Raw genomic sequence first — 24664 nt, 5'->3', positions numbered from 1 at the left:
GCATGCTATGTTGGCGCCAGAAGCATGGCGACACTTGCGGGCTGCCCCCCAAAATCACTACACAAAAGATGCATTTCACTGTGTGTTTCGATGTACATGTGTCTAATAAAGATCTTATCTTATAACTGCTACTATTGTCCTTTTACCCTTGCTATTTCTTAGCTCCACCCAAAAGGATCCCACCTCTTCTGACCCAATGTCCTTCCTTTCTATTGATTTTATATCATTACTAACCATCATGGCCGCATCTCCCCCTCTGCCTACCTGCCTACCCTTCCTATACACTGTGTACCCCTGGACATTCAGTTCCCAATCACATCCGTCATAAAGCCATGACTCGGTGATTGCCACAATGTCATATTTATTAACCTGTAGTTGTGCCACTAGGTCATCTACTTTATTCCTAATGCTACGTGCATTTAAATATAGTACATTTAGTCCAGTATCTGCTATTGATTTTGTTGTACTTCTATTGCTCAGCAAATTATCCTGACTTTTCACCTGCCTGTCCTTCTTACCATCCTCACTACACACTATCTTAGACATGTTTCTATATACCTCATCCTCTATCCTAACATCCTGTATCCTAACATCCTGATTTGTTGTACTTCTATTGTTCAGCAAATTATCCTGACTTCTCACCTGCCTGTCCTTCTTGCTATCCTCACTGCACACTGTCTTGGACTTGTTTCTATAAACCTCCTCCCTTACCCTAACATATTGTATCCTAACATCTTGGTTTCCAACCCCCTGCCAGATTAGTTTAGACCCTCCCCAACAGCTATATTAAACATTCCCGCCAGGATATTGGACCCTTTGGAGTTTAGGTGTAACCCATCCTTAGTGAATAGGTCATGCCTCCCCCAAAAAAGGTCCCAATGATCCAGAAATCTGAAGCCCTGCACCAGTCACTCAGCCACGCATTCGTCTGCCAGAGCTTTCTATTCTTTCTACCATTGGCACGTGGCACAGGTAGTAATCTTGAAATTACCACCCTTGAGGTCCTACTTCTCAACTTTCTCCCTAACTCCTTGTATTCCTCCTTCAGGACCTCTTTTTTTCTACCTATGTCATTTGGTACCTACATGTACCAAGACTTCTGGCTGATCATCATCTCCCCTCAGAATATTCTGGACCCGGTCCGTGACATCCCGTACCCTGGCACCAGGGAGGCAACACATCATCCGAGATTCATCGTCGGTCTTGCAGAATCTGTTATCCGTACCCCTCACTATAGAATCCCCAATAGCCACTGCATTTCTCTTTCCCCGTTGGACCACAGTACCAGGCACAGTGCCAAGGTCCTGGTTGCCGTGGTCTTCCTCTGTCAGGTCACCCTCTCCAACGGAATCTAAAATGAGATACCGATTTTCGAGGGGGACTGCCACAGAGGTACTCTCTACAAACTCTTTATAACTCCTGTCTATTTCCTGCTCGCTCTCCCTAATCAGCCGAAGGTCATCGAGCTGCTGCTCCAGACTCTCAACACATTCCTTGAGGAGCCGCATCTCGGTGCACTTTGTGCAGATGTAGTTATCAGGGAGGCTGGTAGTCTCCCAGGGTCCCCACATCTGACACTCCAAACATAAGACCAACCCCAGATGCATACTGCTAAATACCACTGAGATAAATAAATAAACTAATAACTTACCCCCTCTCTATAAATCTCGCCTCTTATCCTTGTTAATTTCCGGCACTCGCCGCTGGAAAGAAAGCCGAAGGTAAACCTCTGACTTTTAAATCGCCCTCGTGCTTCCGAGTGATGTCACCTGCCTGCGCAGTCACTCGCCGCTATCCCGAACGCAGGAAAGAAAAAAAACTCACTCCTCGTTGACTATGAAACCATTTTAACTTTGTACTCTATCTCTTTATTACCAAGGACTTTTTTGTCATCCACTGAAATTTTATTTGAAGTTTTTTATTATCCAACTTGTAACTGGGGATGCTCGAACTATGGGGCTGGGCTGCCAGCATTTTTTAGTTATGCATCTATATCTTTCATGGACTGTACAATATTCTGACATAAAGTAAAATGTTCAGTTTATTTCTCCCTTCTCCTTTGATTTCTGGAACCACGGCAGTCAAAAACCCTGCAAGGCAGACACCTGCCCAAGAGAGAACCTTGGAGGCTGATAATGCTCTTTTTGCTTCCTTGTTTTCCTTTGGAAATGGTGAAACAGTATTACACCTTCCATCACCGTCATGCAGTGTGCTCTTGTTTGGCTTGCTCTGGTCCCTAGTTCCTAAGGTACTTTTTTATTTCCATCTTTTACAGTTTCAAAATAACAAAAAAAGGAAAAGGGCCCAAAGCAAAAGTTTGGGCACCCTGCATGGTCAGTACTCAGTAACACCTCTTTTGGCAAGTATCACAGCTTGTAAATGCTTTCTGTAGCCAGCTAAGAGTCTTTCAATTCTTGTTTTGGGGATTTTCGCCATTCTTCGTTGCAAAAGTCTTCTAGTTCTGTGAGATTCTTGGGCCGTCTTGCATGCACTGCTCTTGAGGTCTATCCACAGATTTTCGATGATGTTTAGGTCGGGGGACTATGAGGGCCATGGCAAAACCTTCAGCTTGTGCCTCTTGAGGTAGTCCATTGTTATTTTGAAACTGTAAAAGATAGAAATAAGAAAATAATCTTGCTTAAAATATTAAAAGAAATGCGTCATCTTTAACTTTATGCCTTTTGGAAATCAGGTCATCTTTTACTTGCTTAGCTATTCACAGTAACAGAAATTTTGACCAGGGGTGCCCAAACTTTTGCATGCCACTGTATGCTGTGGTTTCTGAGTTATTGTTTGATTTGCCTTGCATCATTGTAGGAGTGGAATGCTGCAAGTCATAATGGAGAATATCCTCAGTGGGAAGTAAGAGTACTGAGATGGACTTTGATAAGTGTCTTACTGATTTAGGCACTCTACTATAAACCATCCCCTTCCTGCACTTGGGCATAGTGAAATAGAGCTTTGATAACTTCTTGTCAGCTCCATGGGGCTGGATGTGGACCTCGGTGGCAAGGCTGGCATTTTTTGTCCATCCCTAATTGCACTTGGACTGAAGAGGGGGAGTCGGCCACATTGCTAGGTCTGCAGTCTCATTAAAGATTTTCACCCTAATGGACATGGGGCATTAACAAGCCATTATATTTTCATTATCATTACTGGTGAAATTGTCTTTTCGTTCCAAGTTTACTTAATTAATTGAATTAAATTGCTCAGCATTTGAGGTGGGATTGAAACTCATCTCTGAATCAGTAGTTCAGGTCTCCAATTACTAATCCAATTATTTGAATGAAAAACCTTAATGATTATGACTATTAGTTCTGCATTGATAAGGCACAGGTGAATGAAATAAAATATGACATTTTGAGAGACCAATCCTTAACCTTTTATTTAGATTTGTCTGAAGGAGCAAACCTATTCTTGTGGATCTTCAAATGATTACATCATCTCTATTTTGATTATCCAAATACAAGATATTACAATGGTGGAAATGTTTAAGTGACATGTTTAAATTTTATGTGCTGGTTGTAATTCTGGGTGCCTTAACTGCTCCTTTGGTTTTTGAATTGAATCTTTTTTTCCTTCCTCCACCTCAGTTTCCAGTCTTGAGTATTGTTAATTGGTTGATTTGGGATCTCTGCTGAAGGTTACTGAGCTAATCTGTGTTGCAGATTGGATTACTGAAAACAGTTGAATATTTTCCTACCACAGTGACTATGAATCCAGGCCGAGCCCAGGCAGAGAGGCCAACAATAGTGGGAATTTGGTCCGTATGCGCCGGCAGTCCTGGCGACAGCAGATCTTTCTCCGAGTGGCTTCACCGCAAAAAGGATGCGAACCCCCCTGCAGACATGATGGCAAAATGCAAGGTTAGTATTGACGATATAGACTTTGGCAATCATTGTAACTTGATGCCTGATGATATTCTTAAACCTGTTCAGAAGCAAAACACCTGCTGATGCTGAAAATCTGATATAGGAAAAAAGTAAATGCTGGGCATACTCGGCAAGTCAGGCAGCATCTGTGGAGAGAGAAGCAGAGTTAATCTTTCATCAGAATTAGAAAATGTTAGAAAACAAGTGTTTTAAGTTGCAGAGGAGGGATTGTCTCTGATAGGGAGGAGGCTGAGAGAGACTAACTGACACAGTGGTTGCTAATGGAGGGTGATGGTGTGTAGTTAATTGCAGATGATTTGCTTGGAGGGGAATTGAGTATGATGATAGAGGGAAAAAACAGTGCTGGAATAGTGAGATTCTATGCTCTTCATTTGCTAGAAATCTAAAATAAAAGAAAATGCTGGAAATACTTAGCAGTCCAGGTAGTATATGTGGTGTACTTGGACCCCTGTACAGTTGGAATTCCACTGGTCCCCTATCTCTGGTTCTGCCTGCACATCACAGATCCTGTCCACTTTACACAGTAACAAGGTGAAGGGTGACAGAAGTTCAAGCAGATGCTCACAGCCACCTTCAATGGATGGTGGGAAGGGAAGAGTTAAAGAGTAGGTGTTATTATCTCCTGCAGTTGCATGGGAAGGTGGAGTAAGAATGATAGTGGGCAGAGGTGAGAATGGAAGGAAACCTTGGAGTTGTGGAGGGAATGATCCAATTGGAATTCTGAAAGGTTGGGGGTGATGGGGAGGAGAAGGTGTGCCAGGCAGTGACAGTATGTTGAAGGTGCTGGAAACTGTAGATGATCCATTGATTGTGAAGGCAGGTGGGGTCTCGGGGAACCATATCCCCGCTTTGTTTGAGAAGAGAGGGGGTGAGAGCAGAAGTGCAATAAATGGAGCATTTGTAGTTGAGCCCTGTCAACTATGATGGGGAAAACCATGATTAAAGAAAATGGAAGACATCTCCGAATCCCTGGGATGGTCATTAGAACAGAATAGACGTTATTTAATAAACTGGGAGAATGGAAGCTGGGTAATAGGAGGTGTGATCACTTGAGATGGAGGAAGAGAAATGAAAAAAAAGAGAAAGGGGCTCTGAGCCTTCATTTTCCTGTCTCTTTAATTTTCCATCTCATGTCCCCACTCTGACATTGATTAATTTTGGCTTTGTGCACTGTTGCAATGAGCCCAATGCAAGCTTGAGGAACAGCACCTCAACTTTGTGCCAGTTATGAAGAAAGTTCATTGATCTGTGATGTTAACTTCATTTTCCTCTCTACACAGATACATTATCTTTTATATTTCCAGCAACTGTGCTATCTTATTTCTCACACATTCTTTTAGTATAGTATTCTTTTATGTTCTTATTTCCTTCCACTTGCAACTCCTTCAGACAGACCAGGTGCAAGAACATGCATTCACCACCTGGCACCATCACCACTCATCATTTGGTCTCTCTTGGTCACCAGTTTATCTCACACATTGCCTTTGTTCTATCCACCCCTCCCTCCCTCTTCACTTCAACTTCAAACGTGTTTAATTTTTAACTTTTCCCAGTTCCAATGAAACATCATTAACCCGAAACATTAACTCTGTCTCATAAGATAAGGAGAGAGAAACAGCGTTCAGTCTTGGCAGCAATTAATGCAGTCAATAAAGGTGGGAAAAAGCAGACATTACCACTCGCAAAGGGGGGCTCATTATCTCGTCCTCTTCCCTCTCAGTAACTTGAGCAGGGTGTTACTCACCCAAGAGTGAACCTAGATGCTGGGCGTCTCTTTTTTTTTCCCTTCAACCGTCCTGAGCATGAGGACCCCGAGGCCAACGTGGTAAAGGGCTCCAGATGTGAATGAGGATCTATTCTGCTTTGTGGCCAGAACTGCTTGTATTTCTTTGTAGGCCTCCTTCTATACAACAAGGCTTGCCCCATGCATTCAGTGGGATGTTTGTATCAGTATTGGTTATTATTGTTACATGTACAGAGATACAGTGAAAAGCTTTCTGTGTCACCAAGACAGATCATGCCATAAATGACTACATCAAGATAGTACTAAGAAAAATGGAATGCAGAATGTAGTGTTACAGTTACAGAGAACATGCATGTAAACAAATAAAGTGCAATGGCCATGACGAGGTAAATTGGGAAATTAAATGTTTTCAGTAACTTTTCAGTCAAGCAAAACCAAGAATGTTGTTTTTGAGACAGTTACCTTTATACGCTCTGCTATGTAACTCTTTATCATTGTGTATTTGCACCCCAACACTGTGCACCTTCTGCAGAAACCAAGTCCAAGAATAACTTGCTTCAAGCATTTGCATTGTTGGGTTAAGTATTAAAACTGAATTGAGTGTTTGCATTTGGCATGCTGTATCAGCAGTCCTTTTAACGAACTTATGATTCATGGACCTGTGGACCACAAACAGTGACTTGCTTTAATACAGTAGGAGAGAGTGGGCCTAACTCTGGTTAGAGAGGAAATCAGCACCTACCAGACCAGGTAGCCAGTAGTATAAACCGGGTATGAAATGATCTTCTAGATATGTTATGATTACGAAAAGAAGTCAGTGAGGCATTGTCTAGATTTTCCTCTGCCCTCGCCCCCAATTTACTGGTTTTGCCATCCAGTCATTGGGTACTCACGGGAGGTAGAGTGGCTTGCGGAGGTGGGAAGTTGCTGCCTGTTTCGTGATGCATTAGGAATTGCAACAATGTAGGCTGGATCTGGTTATTAGTTTTGTTTTTCTGAACCAAACTCTTACTTGCGTTAACTAGCATGTGGAGGCAGTATCTAATTCAGAGCAGTGAGATTTATTAAATTGTCATAGAGTCATACAGCACGGAAACAAGCCCTTTGGCCCAACTCCTCTGTGCCAACTGTTGCCCAGGGAGCTAGTCCATCTGTCTGCATTTGGCCCATAGCCCCCTAAACCCTTCCTATCCATTTACTTATCTAGATGTCTTTTGAATGTTGCTAATGTGCCCACCTCAATCATTATTTCTGACAGTTTATTCCAAATACACACCACCCATGTACTGTGGGCGGCACGGTAGCATAGCGGTTAGCATATTGCTATTACAGTGCCAGCGACCTGGGTTCAATTCCCACTGCTGCCTGTAAGGAGTTTGTGCGTTCTCCCTGTGACTGCGTGGGTTTCCTCCAGGTGCTCCGGTTTCCTCCCACATTCCAGAATCATACAGGTTAGGAGCTGTGGGCATGCTATGTTGGTGCCGGAAGAGTGGCGACACTTGCGGGCTGCCCCCCAGCACATTCTCAGTAACGCAAAAAGATGTATTTCACTGTGTGTTTCGATGTACATGTGACTAATAAATAAATATCTTATCCTTGGTGTGAGGAAGCTGCCCCTGATGTCTTTTAAATCTCTCACCTTTTATCTTAATTCTATGCCCTCTTGTTTTTAGCACACCCTCCCTGGGACAAAAACTGTGTACATTCGGCCTGCCTATGCCCCTCATGGATCTTATATACCTCTATCAGGTCACTCCTCAATCTCCTACGTTCCAGGCAATAAAGTCCTAGTCTACACAACCTCTCCTTGTAACTCAGGCCCCCAAGTCCAGGCAACATCCTGGTAAATCTTTTCTGAATTCTTTTTAGTTTAATAACACCTTTTCTATAATAGGGTGACCAAAACTGTACACAATACCTCAAGTGCAGCCTCACCAACGTCTTGTGTAACTGCATCATAACTTCGTAACTCTTGTACTCCATGCCCTGATTGATGAAGGCCAGCATGCAAACAACATCTTCACCACCCTATCTACCTATGACACCACTTTCAGCGAACTATGCACTTGCAATTCTAGGTCCCTCTGTTCCATAACACTCCCCAGGGACCTACCATTCACTGTACAAGTCCTACCCTGGTTTGATCTCCCAAAATGCAATACCTCACATTTATCTGGATTGAAAACCATTTGCCAATCCTAAATCCTCTAGCTGATTTAGATCCCCCTGTAATTTTTTCATAACTTTCTACACTATCTACCACACCCTAACCATGCCTTGTACATTCACATCCAAATCGTTTTATATAAATTACAAACAACAAAGGTCCCAGTACCAATCCCTGTGGCACACCACTAGACACAGGCCTCCAGTCTGAGAAACAACCCTCGACCATCACCCTCTGCTTCCTACCACTGAGCCAATTATGAATCCAATCTGCTATCTCCCCCGGATCCCATGTGATCTAACCTTCCAGATTAGCCTGCCCTGAGGGACCTTGTCAAAGGCCTTGCTAAAGTCCATATAGACAACATCCACTGTCCTACGCTCATCTACCCTCTTGGATGCCTCCTTGAAGAACTGCAAGAGATTTGTCAGACACGACTTCCCACGCACAAAGTCGTGCTGACTGTCCTGAATCAGACCCTGTCTCTCCAAGTGTTAGTAGGCCCTGTCCCCCAGCATCCCCTCCAGCAATTTACCCACCACTGATGTCAGACTTGCTGGCCTGTAGCTTCCTGGCTTGTTTATGCTACCCTTTTTAAACAATGGTACAGCATTAGCCACTCTCCAGTCCTCTGAAACCTCACCTGTGTCCAGAGATGGAGCAAAAATCTCTGCAAGGGCCTCTGCAATTTCTTCTCTAGCTTCCCACAAAGTCTGAGCGTGCACCAGGTCAGGCTATGGGGATTTCTCCACCTTAATGCACTGTAAGCCCTCCAATACCTCCTCTCTGCTAATTAGTATGTGATCCAAGACACCACCACTCATTTCCCCAATTTCCTTAATCATTTTCTCCACAGTAAAAACTGAAGATAAGTATTCATTAAAAAAAATCACACCCACACACAGGTGGTCATGCTGATCTTTAAGGGGACTTATTCTCTTCCTAGCCACCCTTTTACTCTTAATATACCTATAGAATCTCTTGGGATTTTGCTGCACCTTGTCTGCCAGATCCTTCTCATATACTCCTATATCCTCTTGTTGTCCTCCGAACTTCTCTCAAATGCACTCGTACACTTATAGTCATTAGTTCCCAATTGCTTATATGCAGTGTATGCCTCTCTCTTTTTCTTAACTAGAGCCTCAATATCTTTTGTCAACCAGGGTTCCCTAAACCTGCAAGCCTTGCCCTTCACCCTAACAGGAACATACAGGCCCTGAACTCTTGACATCACACTTTTTAAGACCTCCCACTTGGCAGAAGCTTCATTCCCTGCAAACAATCTCACCCAATCGACCACTGCAAGGTCCTGTCTAATGGCTCCAAAATTTACTCTGCCCCAGTTCAGGACCTTAACCTGTGAACCGACCGTATCCTTCTCCATAACTATATTAAAACTAATAGAATTATGGTCACTGGACCCTAAGTGCTCACCAAACAGACACTTCCGCCACTTGCCCTACCTCATTCCCCAGGAGGAGGACATCCAGTGTTACACCTTCTCTAGTAGGTCCCTCCATATATTGATCAAGGAAGCTTTCTTGGACATGTTTCACAAATTCCACTCCATCCAAGCCTTTCACACTGTGGTTGACCCAGTCAATATTAGGGAAGTTAAAATCTCCCACTAGTACTACCCTATTATGTTTACAACGAGCTGCAATCTCTTGACATATCTGCTCTTGCAATTCCCGCTGACTATTGGGGGCACTGTAATATAATCCCATCAGAGTGACCATCTCCTTTCTATTTCTAAGTTCTACCCAAATGGCCTCATCCAATGATCCCCCAAGAATATCCTCTCTAAGGACTGTTGCTACATCCTGACATAACATGTTGTTAAGATCTGGTGAAGGTTGGACAAGTTTCCTGGAATTTGGGATTGGCTTTACAATGACAGCACAATATCACTGCAGCAGCTGCTTATTACAAGTTCTCATGTTGAATTTGATAATGAAAGCCAAGCATGCCTGAATCTGTAGACTTTGCCAATTTATAGTTGAGAAACTGGATGGAGCGGTGAAGAATGTTTTTCCCCCTTAGTTACTGGGAAGAGTATGATATTTATTTGAATGGAATTGGTGAAAAATTAATTGGTCCAAGGAACTTGATATCCAGCCTAATCCTCTTTTTAAATAATGAATGCTCCACAATACATTTCGCTGGAATTGTAAATTTACACTTAAGAAGAGCACAATGGAATGTTAACTCCTCCACAAAAACAGTGCCACTACTTCCAAAGAAGGTGTCTATCATCACAGATATAACTTGGGTAAAAGGAGATTGGAGCCTGCCCCAATCATGGGGTGAGATGTGGAGATCGTTACCATGTTTGGGGTGACACTTAAAGGACAAAAGTTAAGGATTTGGATTTCCATCGCAAAGTTCCAGTTTTGGGCACTGATGGTCAGTTCTTGGAATAGGGTAACTAAGTTCCCCAAAAGGAATGTTGGATGGAAAATGTCCTTTGTTGGCTGTCTAATGTTGAAATGCATCAGACTTTCATCAAAGGACTCGCACCAGGAAGCATCCAGTTGAACTTCTGAATTGATGTGAAATGACCCAGGATTGTTCAAAATTGTATTTCATTCTGGCCAAAGTCCATGAAGTTAAAGATTTTTGCTGCCCATTTCAGACAGCAGGTATTGGCCCAAAATTCCCTCAAAGCTACTTGCTATGTGCACTTACTAGCTGCCTACCTGCTAAACCCACTCTTAACCCTGAGCGAGTCCTCCAACATGAATTTCTGCAATGCCATCTTTGACCTTACTCAGAGCCTAAAAGCATCCTAGAGCGTCTCTGATTTTAATTGGTGGAAACATTTTAACACCTGTGAAACCAGTCCCCCAGGCTGAGCTAGCTGTCAAAGAACTCAAAAGTTTGTGAATGTCTCTGACATTTCATAATTCATTGTTATTTTGACAGACTTGATGGGCTATAGGCCAGCTGCCTATTACTAGGTATAGTTTACAGTGTCCAATCAGCCTAACAACTACCCTGTCCTGGGATGTGGGAGGTAACCCGATGACCTGGGGGGAAACACCCATATTCATTGGGAGACTCTACACAGATAGCACCTGAGGTCAGAATCGAACCTGGGTTGTAGGAGCCATAAGACAGCTGCATACCTGCACTGCCACTGTGCTGCTCTACATTAGTATGAGCATGCATTCACTATTTTAAAACAAAAATTGTACTATTAAAATATTTAAATTTTTATATTAAAAGAATTAATTAAACACTTGTATGTTAAAAGCAGTTACATTGATATTTCAATGGAATTAAGTTATCTGTTTCTCTGAAATGAATTGAGCTGCAGAATCTGCCACAGGTCTAACCTAATGCAGATTGAACAGGCATATTCCCCAGAAGTGCAGGGAAATTGCAGAAGGTCATACTCCATCCCTGGACTCTATAATCCTTCAAATAGTGTCATGGGATCCTTCACATCTACCAGAGGATGGAACCACAGTTTAACAGCTCGACTGAAAGCAGCACGTCTGTCAGCATATCATTCCCTCCCTGCTGCACCCAAGTGTCTGCCCAGGGTTTTGAGCTCAAGTCTCTTGAGTCAGACTTGAATACATGAACTTCTGGCCCTGAGGTGCAAGTGATACCCTCAGTTCCACACCTTTGGATATTAATATTTAAATCAGCTGCCCTCCTAATATCTAACATTAATAGCTTTCTGGAGAATAATCAGTGGAAATAAAACCTGATAATCTATGAAAGGTGCAAAGAGAAATCAAATACTCATGAAGCAATATTTGTAAAGGAAGGTCCTTGCCAAAACACTATTTGTGTTTAATTATTACGGTTACTGGCCTATGTACCATATGCTCTGAGATGCTGTTTTATTGTTTGTTTTCAGTGTTGAATTGCAGAAAGCAAACTGAAGTTTTATGAGTGAATATTCTTGGAGTTTTTTTTAAATACAACATTAGAGAAGGGCTCTGGAATATTGTGTTGAGAAGGCTTGTATTTAATAATGCATAGCTCCTTGGGGGAAAAAAGAGGTCTTTATCCTGTTTACTTGCATTCAGTTTAGATTGTTCTGTGGTTTACAAGGTGCACTCCACCCCGGTGCTGGATGTAAACTATAAATTGCCTGCTTCTGTTTTTGTATGTACACTTCCCTCCATCTTACAAATCTACCTAGTTCTTCTGACTGTGTGGAGTTATACTTGGTTTAGTTACAGTCCTGTAAAGCTGTGTGCAAACGTGTTTTAACTTATAGTTTTCCTTTTGACAAAGGGTGTTCAAGATAAAGAAAACTTTAACTTGAATTGAGATAACTGACTGTATCAGTGATCTTTGGTTAGCTATAATTAGTTTTTAATGCTAAGTGAGAATACTTTATGACCAGAAAAGTGCTTAAAAGAAATAATCTCATTAATGACAATTGATGGAAAATTGGGTCCTTGTGTCTTGGATGTTAAGGTATCAAAACATCAGATATAGTGTGAATGTTTCAGTCCAATTATGAATGAGAATGCCTTTCTTAATCACATAAAGTCGTACAAGCCCTTTGGCTAACTGGTCCATACCAACCAAGATTCCCATACCAACCAAGATTCCATTCTCACTTGCCCTTCACTTCAATAATGGTGGTGTATGACTTTTAAACTCAGCCAATAAATTGGGTTAAAACATGAGATTACTGCAGTTGCTTACTCGCGCTCTGATTGTTGTAAGAGCTTTTACATTGAAGCTTCCTTCAGTTATAGGTTATGCCAGAGCAAATCCCAATAAACTGCTTAAGCTCCTAACCTCAGATGGTGGGTGTTAACTTGGAATGGCTTTTGTAGTCAAATTGCTGACATTCCTTTTTAAATATAACAATTTGGAAAATTAGGCTTAAAGTAGTCTGGAAATTAGGGATGTTAAAATTTGATTTGGTCTCTTTTTGGGACCAGTGAAGAAATGGGGCTTGTTTGTAAATTGACTTTGAAACGAAGGTTGAAAGTGGATGGAAGAAGGCAAAGAAGGGCTGGCTAGTACGGTTCTGCGAGGACTTGTTTTGCGCACTTCTGTATTAATTTTTGTGAGAAACTAAACTGTTGAGGTCTACTGATTATACTTTCAGTAGTGCTCTTATGAATAATCATCAGTAACTGACTGAATATAATACTAAGTTTATCAGTGTGAGTTCAGAAATGCTATTTTCAGGAGCAAGATTTTCTGTTTGACTCTAGTGCTAAAACATCTGGTTCAAAGCCTTTCCCATTTGTGTTGTAATTCACATTTGAAAAATTTATTCTTTTACCTTAATTGGTTTTGAGGATAAAATTTAGAAGAATTTGCCACTGTGTGGCACAACTTTCTCTTGAATATCAGAAAATTTCCGTCTTTTTACAATGGAAGACATTTTTCCCCCATAAGGTTAATTCATTGTGCACCTTTTCTTTGCAAATCTTTTATGTTTCGTAATTTCATCTAATTATAAGCATGTCTCAGACTGTGAAGTTTGACTTCAATCTCTGCCAGTTCAGCAAGAATGGGATAATGCAGCATGAAACCACATTAGATCCATGGAAAAGATTATTCATTGAGTTCAGAAACTCTGTGCAAGATCAACAGGGAAAACATAGGTGAATTATTCTCCACAGTGAGACAATTGTGAAAGGAAATGGTTGCTAATTTTTGTTGTTGCAAAATGAGGTCAGCTCAGACTTTTTGACCCTTACCAAGCACCTGCTCCCACACTCCTACAATGAGCTATGGAGCTTTTCATGCTTGTTAAATAACAAACACTAGCATTGGTTATAAAGTTATAGGTCATCAAGTTGTGGAGACATACAGCATAGATACTGGACCTTTGGTTCACTGAGTCTGCACTAATCGTCTAGCACCTCTTGCACTAATCCCATTTTATTTTCCCCACATTCCCATCAACTCCTCCCCCCCTGCCATTTTACCATTTACTACACAGTTTACACACTTGGGGTAATTTACAGTGGCCAAGTTACAGTGACCATCCTACAAGTCTTTGGGGTGTGGGAGGAAACCAGAACACCCAGGGGAAACCCACATATTCACTGGGAGAATGTGCAAACTCCTCACAAATCAGGATTGAATGATCACTGGAGCAGTGAGACAGCAGCTGTGATAGCTGCACTATTCTTCCACCCATTTTTAATAATGATAACACCCAATGTACTTTAGAGAATGTGTAGCAAAGAAAAGATAAAAGGGATAAAATAACAGACCCCAAGTCAGCATGTAAAAGTTGGGTGACTCACAAGTTTGGTCCAAAATGTCTATTAAAATGGAGAGGTTTAGGAGGAAATGCGAGAGATTCAAGCTTTCCACTGATATCGGAGCGGGTGGGGGGGGGGGGGGGGGAGGGGGAAGGTATTCAATGAAGTTCAATGTCAGGTTGACAGATCCAAGAGGCAGAGTGAGACTGGGAGGAATTTACAACACAAAGTTAGGGAGAATCATGAAAAGATTCAAACATATAGATTTATATTCTGTTGGTGGGCAGCAAGTAAGTGAAAATGAACAATAAACTAACTGGGTATTGTGTCCCATGTGATATAAAGCAGCCAAATACAGTAGCTTAATAGGAAGTTGGGGAATGAAAGGTTATTGGAAAACTCGGTGTAGAATGTCAGATGTCCAGATGTGGAATTAAGATAAATGGCTATTTGTGCTGTTTCTTCAGAAATTCCATTAACCTAATACCAAAGTTATGGCAGAAAATTTAGTGAACTCCCATGGAAGTGTAAGCACTCTTGTACCTGTGTTGTTTTGGACATTTTAAGATGGAACTGGAGGACAAAAGCAATTAAGATTTGTGTTTTTTTTTATTTATTCATTGCTTTGGATTTGGGCATTGTTGCCAGCACTTATTGGCCATCCAAATTCCCCTTGAGTAGGTGGTGGTGAAGTGGCACCTTGAACATCTGCAGTCCTTCAGAAGGTACCGGCACAGTGCCGTTGGGGAGAGAGTTCCAGGACTTAGATCCAGGGAGAATGAAGGAACCGTGATATTTCCTGCATGCCGTCTGGACTTGGGGGGGGGGGGGGGGTGGAATGTGCAGGTAGTGGTGTTGCCGTCCACTTGAAGTCCTATCTTTCTTGGTGATAGGGGTCATGGCTTTGGGAGATGGTACTGGAGTAACATAGGCGAGTAATAGCACTGCCTTTTGTAGATGACACACACTACAGCCAGGAGGGAATTAATGCTTAGGGTGATGAATAGAGCATCAATCAAGTGGGGTGGTATCCAGCTTCTCAAATATCCTTGGAACTACACTCATCCAGTCAAGTGGAAGGTATTCCATCACACTGCTAACTTGTGTCTTGTTAGGCTTCTTTTTATTTCATTTCAATACAATTAAATGAACAGACCTGAGTTTAACAGACTTGTTGACTAATGTACGAATATCAGTGAGGACTGGAAATTTTTAAAGAAGGAAGAAAGAAAATACTGAAGAATGTCAAATAAGAATTTAAAAAAGGACATTTTTAAGGACATGTTTATTTTTCATGCTTTTTGTTAATTCTCTAATCTACCCCACCCCATCCCACTAAAACCAAAGGAAGTGGGACTGTACCCTCATGATTCACCATCATGGTTAAGTGGTGTTACAATACACAAAATGAAATGGCATGCAATTGATTAAATTTAAATGCAATTATAGTGTATACTTTGTAACATGTGGCCCACTTTGAGAGTTTCCAACCACTTTGGCTCAGCATTTCAGTGAAAAATTAATTTGGTGCAATTGTACTTTGATCTATAATTTATACAGTCCAAACATCTGGATATTCAAACAGGTCTAGTGTTGTCTGCATAGGAGGATTATGAATGTAAAATAAAATATTGGATATGTCTAATGACTCCTTGTTTTGCAAAAACTGTGGTGTGATATAGCAAGTTCTGAAATTGCCTCTGCTCGGTATCCTTTTAAATTGGCGTCTTTCTTGTGAACTGTAAACCCAATGTTGCACTAAGTTGTGGTTCAAGGGTGTGCACGGTAGTCAAGAGGGCTGTGCTTTCTGAAGGTGTTAACCCCTTATCCTGCTGCTTTCAGTTTAACAGAACCTCCCAGTTAAGTGCTAAATTACTTTGTTTTAAACTGTTGTTGGCTAAATTGCTTTTGAGTACCCAACTTTTTATCTCCATTTCACTTAACCATGCTCTGCAGGTGTGAAACATTTCTGAACAGTGTTGTAAGTTGAAACATAGGTAGCCTTGCAATCTTGACCTATTTTTAAAAACATTTTGAAATGTGAAATTAAAGTGCCAGGATTGACTAATTTTTTATCATATAAAACAAATTTACCAATTTGTAATTTATATAGATGCACATGCCCTATATTGTGACAGTCACAAATTTGAATATAATTATTTTTCATTTTATTCCACTATCAGCATTGCTGAAAGAAAATCAGGTCATTATTACATTGCTTTTTGTGGGAGCCTGCAAACTTGCCCCTGTCCACTACTGTACAACAATGACAATACTTCAGAAGTACTGCACTGATTGAAAAATGCTTTGGGATGGCATGAGGTTGTGTAAAACACTGTACAAACTTAAGTCTTTTCTCCTTTTGAAAACCCAAATATCTGCAGAAGCTGGAAATCTGAAACAGAAAATGCTGGAAACACTCAGCAGCTCAGGCAGCATCTGTGGAAAGAGAAGTAGATTTAATGTCTCTGGTTGAATACCCTTCCACATTGCTGCCTGACCTCCTGAGTGTTTCCAGTACTTTTTTTTTGCTTACCACTGAAGCAAATAGGAAAATAATTTGCTATGAATGTGCAGTCCACTAACAATTTTAGGAATCAAATGATCTTTAACAGATTTTTTTTTCAATACTAAGGACAGTGTTCAAATTAAAGGCCAATTTGTTCCTCAGTACTTCCCTGAGAAACTTTGAGTTTCATAAAGTATACTGAAATGTAAATTGTATAACATCTGCACATGCCAGATTGTTGATTTCTCCTTTATTAGGTTTTTACCTGCCCAGGTCCCTTACCTCATCATTCCATCTAATATTATCAAAGCTTACAGTTTGTTTAGATTTTTATGTAGCTCTTTTGTATTCTATCTATCATGATCATAGGGATGTTTACTAAGGTGGTGGTGCTAATGGTTGGGTCCAAATGTGTGATGGTATGAACCTAGCATGAAATGTATAATTATTTATATATATATAAAAAAAAACCTTGAAGGTTGGAGCAATGTTTCTTAGAAAAGGGATTATAAGGTTGTTTGATGTTTAACATTTCTGTATTGATAGTGCACTGTTTATGTAAGGAGGGCATCTCTGGTGGTCAAGGGATCTAGATAAAAGGCTGTGAAAAGAAAGATTCAACCATGGGATACTCGGGTTGAGACACAGGATTGAGTGATGTCATCACTCGCCTGTGAATTCCAGATCACAACCATTTGCCATGTATTTTTTTTGTAAGTTACCAGGATAATCAACTTTTTTTTTGCGAATCGCCTGAATTTGAGTCCACTGGTTATTCGTACTCCTGTCACTAACCATATTTACTCCATTAAAATCCTTAATGATTTTGAACACTTCTCTCACACTGGAGATCAGTTCAATTATTCTGTTAATTAAAATTCCTTAATTTCAGTACTAATGTAGCGAATCCCTTCTGTGTTCTTTTCAAGGCATAGATAAACTTCCCAAATTGTGATGCCCAGAAGTGAACACAATGCTACAGCTTTAACCAATGTTCTATAAAGATTAACCATAATTTCCTTGCTTTTGTACCCCATTCCTCTTTAAGCAGCCTTCTTCACTTATCCTGCTGCCTTCAAATATTTCTGTAAGTACATTTCTCTGCTTTTCATCCTCTTTAAAATTGTATCATATAATTTTATTGCCTCTTGTTCTTCCTCTGAAAGATGTGCTAAATGTCTCTGCATAAAATCTTATCTTCTGTATTTTGCCTATGTCCTCCTGAAGGTTTTTGTTGCCGTCTTCTTGCATATTGTAATTTTAAACTTTAAAAGAGCAGTGATCACTTGGGAACAACACTATTATTTCCCTCTAGTTGTAAAAGCAATCAAGACCATTGCATTCTAAGTATTTTGTTTACCTGTTAGCCATTCTGTTACCTACACTCTTCCCTTTCAATCACCTGAGCTTTAAATTTATGAGAAGTCTATCAGGTAATACTTTGTTAAATACTCTGTACACAATATCAAGCACACTATGTTCATGTATTCTTTTAATTCATTGGGCTTCCTTCATCAGATGCTGCAGGAAGCTCAATGACAATATACAGGTGTTGGGAATCGATCTGAAATGCTTCTGATCTAAATTATGCATAATACTAGTTTTTGATTCTGCTTCAACCAAACATCAAATAACTAAGTAAAAGAAATTTTCACAAGCCTTCATGTAGCAATCGGAATGATAAAATTTGGGATGGATTGAACAGCTAAGAAGTTGTTGGTTAGTGCAGAAACCTCTTAGTGAGAATTTATTTTGTATTTTAAGATTTGCACTAAAGTTCTGCTCCAATCTAAGTTAGGTGACACCACCTATGCATTGGGTAACAGCACATACCAGTTTTACTGACTTCTGGATAAATCTGAGGCACTTGTTAGTTAATGAACAAATTTGTAAATAAAGGGGCAAACCTTCCTGCATCAGCTTTTTTATGCTTCTGATATTTAAAAACAATGAAGTAAGTAATTGAGATGTATTAAAATTTTCAATGAACATTACTGGTAATTAAAACATCTTGAAATATTCTCAAATCAATAGTCAGGAATCCCCATTCAAATCAGAAGCCTCTGATCCTACACCTGGCCACCTCTGGCATGGAAGCCGAGTGGTAGTTTCCCAACTTAATATTGGGGAATTCCAGCAAAACTGGACCTCATCACTGAGCTCCATGTGGAATTCAGCAAAACAGTTTTGTGCAGTAGCTCTGCAAGTCCCGGATTTGGAGCAAGTCTGTCTTAGTCTGCGATTTACTTGTATGGGAAAGGTAGAACGCCACGAGCCACAAACAGCACAATTCCCCACCAGTTTTCAACCTGAGACAGTTCTGAATGATGCCTGATGTTACAGCCTGTAGATGGCAGTGTTGTCAACCTTGGAGAAGTGAAGCCCAGCATTCTACACAGTTCAGTTTTGTGAGCAATGGTGGTTAAATTTACCAATCTGTGTCCTTTGGCATTGGGTCCGGTTTTCAATGAGCAAAAAAGCATCTGGTCCCATGTGAATGTCTAAAGGCAGGTTGTGTAACAAGGCTGGCTATAGTCAGATCATAGTCAGAAATATTCTGACTGGATAATGTTACAAGATAACTACAGTTCAATGATCACAAACAATGTGTAACATTCAATGGAAAGTATAAGGTTACAATCTTTTGATAATATCAAGGTAAAAATTCAACATAAGCACATTTGAATCCTCACCTTGATATTTTCAATAGGTTGTAATGTCATGCTATCTGTTAAACGTTACACATCATGGTCATTGCACTGTCGCAACCATAAAACTGTCTATTATTGTTTGGCATTGACCTGAAAGATGGGCAACTTCCATCGGTTCTCCTTAGTATGAGTTTAAGTAGAAAACAAATGATTAGCAGCTATTTATAGAATTGTATTTAAGTAGAAATTTTCTTCTGAGGTCCTGATTGCATGTTACCTGTAATATTAAATTTGCTTTTGAAAGAAATATACAGCATTTTTAATTATAAAAGCTGTTGTAATAATCTGCTGCTTCACCTACAAAGCTATAACATGGAAAATATTCACTTAAAATAGCTTGATTAACAACAGTTCTCTGCAAAAGAACAACCGTCATGAAGTGTTTGTGGGACTACCTAAACCGTGCAGCAGAAAGTATGGAAGTTAAACATTCCCTGTTTTTCTTTTTTTAAAAAAAATGTCTCAGATGTGGGTTGTGTGGTTTTTAGTTGAGGATTTTAGCAATGATTCTCAATTGTAAGAACTTCTTAAAATAACTAAGCAACTTTTGCTGTATGATGTTGAATTTCCATTTTTGTGGGGCCTTTATTTAAAACTTTTTGAGGTTCTGCATCTGATATCCATTCTATAATTACATAAGAATTCATTTGTAAGGCTGATGTAACACCCATTGTTTGTGCCCCTCCCAGAACAAAAGCATGGCATAAGGCATCCACTCCACAAAGCTCCAACTAATAGTATAGTTTAATATACTTTGACAGTTCATTTTAATGGTAGAATTAAATCAGTATAACATTGCTGTATTCTCTTTCAATTTGATCTGTGACATTGTTTTTGAGGGCTTTTAATTGTATTTCTCATGCAAAATGTTGAACTATGTTAGCTCCAAGTTCTCACCAGTTCCTTTAATAATGACCCCATTCCTGCTTCAGTAATTCATCTTTTCCTTCAGCAATTCCTGTCTCTGTACCATGGTAGTACAGTGATACCATTCATTTTAATGGTCTCCTCAATTCAGAGGCAAATAGGGATGGAGCCAGCCCATGATCCCATGGTCCTTAACCTTCAGGACCAGCCTACCTTGTGTGATCTTGTCAAATGCCTTACTAAAGTACAAAGTCTACCACCCTGCATTCATTACTCTTAGTTATCTCCTCTTTTGGCTTGATGTCTATGTCTGATTTCCATTCATGTGAAGTTCCCTGAGGTGCTTTATTATGTTAAAGATTCTATTTAAATGAAAGCTGATTTTGTTACTTCAGTTTGTTTATTGATGATTTAACCTGTGCAAAGCAATTAAGATTGAGGGTCTTCACATTGGCAAAACACATTATCCCTTCCAAATCTTTGAAGGTGGCAGGACAAGTTGACAGGCTGTTAAAATGGTCCATGAGATCCTTGGTTTATAAATAATGGCATAAAATGCAAAAGGAATTAAGTAATGCTAAACTTCAAATGACTGGGTTGGTATGAACTGTTTTGTCTAATTCCGGGTGCAGCACTTTAAGAAGATTGTCAAACCCTTGGCAGAGGTACAGAGGAGGTTTACCCAAATGGTGAGTTGTGTGGAAAGACCGGAGAGCCAATCATTTCCCCCAAAGCCAAGAGATTTTCTGCTGAGATTAGAAAAGACTGGAGATGTTTAATGAAAATGATGTGAATTAATTAAGAGTTAACTGCCTTTAACATTAGAAAGTTTGGTAAACAGACAAAGGAACTAGAAGTGAGATGAAGTTTTTTTTCCAGTGAGTATTCATGATCTCACTAAGTGGGTGGTGGAAGTAGAGTCCGCAGTAACTTTCAAAGGGGAATTGAATTTATACTTGAGAGCTTAAGAAAAAGAAGTAGGAGTGGACCAATCACTCCCTCGGCCTGTTATGCTATTCAATGAGATCATTGCTGATCCAACCTTGGCCTCAGCACCACTTTCCCTTTCACTCCCCAACTCCCCTGTGGTTCAAATATACATTAATTTCTACCTTGCCTATATTTGATGACCCCGTCTCAATGGCTCTCTGAGGTGGAGAATTTCATCAAGTCATGACTACGGTAGAGATGATATTCCTCCTCATGTCTGTCTTAAATAGGAAACCCCATCTTCTGAAACAATGCTCCCTAGTTCTAGATCCCCCCATGAGGGGAAACACTGTCAGTCCCCCTCAGAATCATCATATTGCTTCAATAAGATCATCTCTTGATCTTCTGAACTTCTATAATTTTGGAAAAAGGAACAAATTCTCTGGCTTCAGGATGGAATTGGGAAGTGGGACTAATTGTAGAATTCTGTCAAGGAGCTGAAGCCGCCGCCTCCTCTACTATATGATTCCATGATCCTAGTCATCACGTGCTGATCTCACCTGCATAATAGAATCATGGAATGCCTACAGTGTAGGAGGCCTTTGGCAAATTGGGTCCATGCCAGTTTTTGTAAAGCTACCCAGACAGATTCATTCCCTCTTGCATTCCCCATTGCCTTTTGTCCCTCCCAGCTTTTTCCTACTTCCCCAGAGTTGTAGGATTGTGCTTCGATTGGGTCCTTGATTTTGGCAGCTCTCCAATTCTTGCCTGTGTGGCCACCCTAGGTAGCGAGGACAGCAGCTTTCTGATAATGCGGCTGTGCCAATATTAATGCACATTTATTTTAGGTAGGGTCCTCTTAACAGCAACTAATAGAATAGGCCTTAGCTATGTTTTTCCTCCCAGGTACGTTGAGGTCAGTAGTAGTGATTTAACTGTTACCCTACCTACTTATAGATAGACTAAACTAAACCTCAGATCTTCCACTCTGCAACCATGTAGGTATCTTTTATCCAGTAGATCACTTGTGCATCTGCTGCACCTTTTAGGAAAAAAGGTCGTCTGTAGTTTCTTGTTTTTAGTCTTTAAAGTGGTTATGCAATACTCCAGAAAAGGATGCAAGTCTCAGCCTGACCCAGTTGTTAAGTCAGTCCGACTCAAGTTAGCAATTCTTTGGACTTCAAGAAGCTTATTTGTGTTTCAGAAATTGTCTTATTCCTACTTTCCAAATTCCTACCTCAAATGCACTCAGTTTTGGAAAGGATTTGGTTCTATCAGAGATTGGTGGATACCACTTGGATTTAGGGCAGAGGTTTGTCTTCTGTCACTTCGGTTAATGTGGAATCCAGCAGCGGCTGTGTATTGTACTCCACTTAGGAAGTTCTGACTTCAGCAAGACTGAATTACAGAAGAACCTATTTCACTCCTGCTCCTGTGTTGCACATTTAACAAAAGTGAGAGAGGATGAATTTCTACACTATTTCCCACCCAAGCTTGGGTGTCCCATGATAAATCATTATACTCTGATTTTAAAGTCCCCTAATTTAATACTTGAATTTTTCATAGTCTAAGAAAGCTTAGTTCATAGAATCATACAGAACAGAAATGGGATCTTTCGGCCACCGCGTCCATGCTGATCACGGTGCTTACCTACGCTATTCCCATTTGCCTGTACCTATCCTTCTTTGCCTTTCCTATGCAAGCACCTATCTAAATGCATTTTAAATATTGTAATTGTAAACTTCACCACCACCTCTTCTGGCAACTCATTCCAGATGCTTATCACCCTCTGTGTGGGGAATAACTTGCCCTTCAGATCTCCTTTAACTTTCTCCCCTTGCACTTTAAACCTGTGCCCTCTAGTTCTAGACTCCTCTGCCCTGGGGAGAATGATTCTGACTATCTATTCTATGTCCCTCATAATTTCATAAGCCTCTATAAGGTCACTCCTCAGCCTCCTATGTTCTAGTGAGAATAAACCCAGCCTATCCAATCTCTCTTTATAACTACAGCCCAAGCAACATCCTGGTGAATCTCTTCTGCGCTCTCTCTGTAGCTATCATACTTAATCTGTTGAGTCATTGGGAAATTATGCTAAATTTTCATGGCTGTCCATGTGCATGAGAGTTTCAGAGAACAACATTGTTTTAATTACTGCCTCCACAGACCATGCCGATGGAGGGGATGTTACTACAAGGACATCTTTGGTGACGACATGTAATGACGGTTACCTGGGGGCAGTTGCAGAGGAAAGGAAACGCACATCAGGGGAGCTCCGAGATTTATGGAGGAAGGCAATTCTCCAGCAGATACTGCTTCTGAGAATGGAGAAAGAAAACCAGAAACTGCAAGGTAGGTGAAGTTTTGATTAGTAGCACCTCTGGATTCTTTGGAGGCATGGTGATCACCACTGCTGTATGTGAAACCAAGGAAGTTCTTGCATCAGACTGCTGGCCTACACCTCCAGGGATATTTTGGGCTCCACTGTTAGTTTGGAGCAGCCCATTAGGCATCATGTTCGCTCTAGAAATAGAGTAATTTGTACTTTAAACATATGGAACATTTATGATGTAATGGAAAATGCAGAATTAATAACCCATTGTCACTCAGCTGGGAGAATCTCATCTCCACTGTGCTTTTATAGGACTTGTATTCCAGAAGATTAATGGCCAAGGCCACTTAGCCTTCAGTTCAGCTCTGGCCATGAAGGCAGGACTAGCATCTGGGCGATTGAATGATGCTCTGTTGAGATCTTATTGGAGAAAGCAGATGTTTACTTGGATGGATCAAAGCACATGTACACTTTTTGCAGACTTCTTATCAAATAAAGGCTTTAAGTAAGATCTATATATTTGGAAGGGTCTCAACCTGAAATGTCAACTGATCATTTCCTTCCACAGATGCTGCCTGACCCGCTGAGTTCCTCCATTATCTTTTGAAAATAATTAAAACACCTCCAGAAAGATTCTTGTTCCCCATCTACCTTGCATCTTAATTTTTAAATGTCATTTGGGTGCATCTTGTATTGACTGGTTCTCACACCATTCATGGCTCCACTAAATATGGAAGTGCTAAGCCTTACCCCTTTGTTAATTAGAAGTAAATCTAAATCTTGAACGTAATTGGTGCCAAGTTAATTTTAGTGAGAAATAAAGAATGGAAAATAGCTTTAGCTTTCATCTCAATAAGATCTTGACCTCTGATCCTGAGAAGCTGATGCAAATAACACGGATGCTGCTGATAAAATCTGTGTTTACAAAATTTGCTATTCCCTAAAACAGGAGTCAAAATGAGAAACTTATCTATTTGATTTTTCCATTTTAAACACATAAAACATACAAGGTTTAAATTTGTTTCTATGCACAGTAAGGGGACCAAACCACAGACTTGTTCTTCGACACACATGTATCATGGAAATGAGTGACATTTATTCTCCTGGTTCTTAAGAACTCAAAAAAAAATGTATGAGGGCCCCTGTTTTAGCAATGGGTAGGTATTGGCTCAGTATATATCTGTACACACTTACCTCTTCAGAAAAGAGGGCCCAAGCTGCTTTAATTACTTTAATGTTCTTGTGGATTTAAGTAAATGGATAAAAGAATGGGCCACCTGGCTCCTCAAGCCTTCCTCACCATTCAATATG

At 40.4% G+C, this 24664-nt stretch overlaps 1 protein-coding gene across 6 annotated transcripts in view; it reads left to right on the top strand.

Annotated features, from left to right (window-relative positions):
- Positions 1–24664, top strand: part of LOC127567323 (TBC1 domain family member 1-like) — a 205584-nt gene that overhangs the window by 131480 nt on the left and 49440 nt on the right. For 4 of the 6 annotated variants that reach the window (XM_052010074.1, XM_052010072.1, XM_052010076.1 and 1 more), the window contains exons 11-13: positions 3709–3866; positions 17565–17600; positions 23188–23373. In XM_052010074.1, the coding sequence (XP_051866034.1) occupies positions 3709–3866; positions 17565–17600; positions 23188–23373 (380 nt within the window). The remainder of the gene's footprint in view (positions 1–3708; positions 3867–17564; positions 17601–23187; positions 23374–24664) is intronic. The other 2 variants (XM_052010077.1, XM_052010073.1) reach the window with 1 other exon arrangement.

The sequence above is a fragment of the Pristis pectinata genome, chromosome 2 (genome assembly GCF_009764475.1).
Source record: "Pristis pectinata isolate sPriPec2 chromosome 2, sPriPec2.1.pri, whole genome shotgun sequence".
Lineage (NCBI taxonomy): Eukaryota > Metazoa > Chordata > Chondrichthyes > Rhinopristiformes > Pristidae > Pristis > Pristis pectinata.
This window is presented reverse-complemented; position numbering and strand designations above follow the sequence as displayed.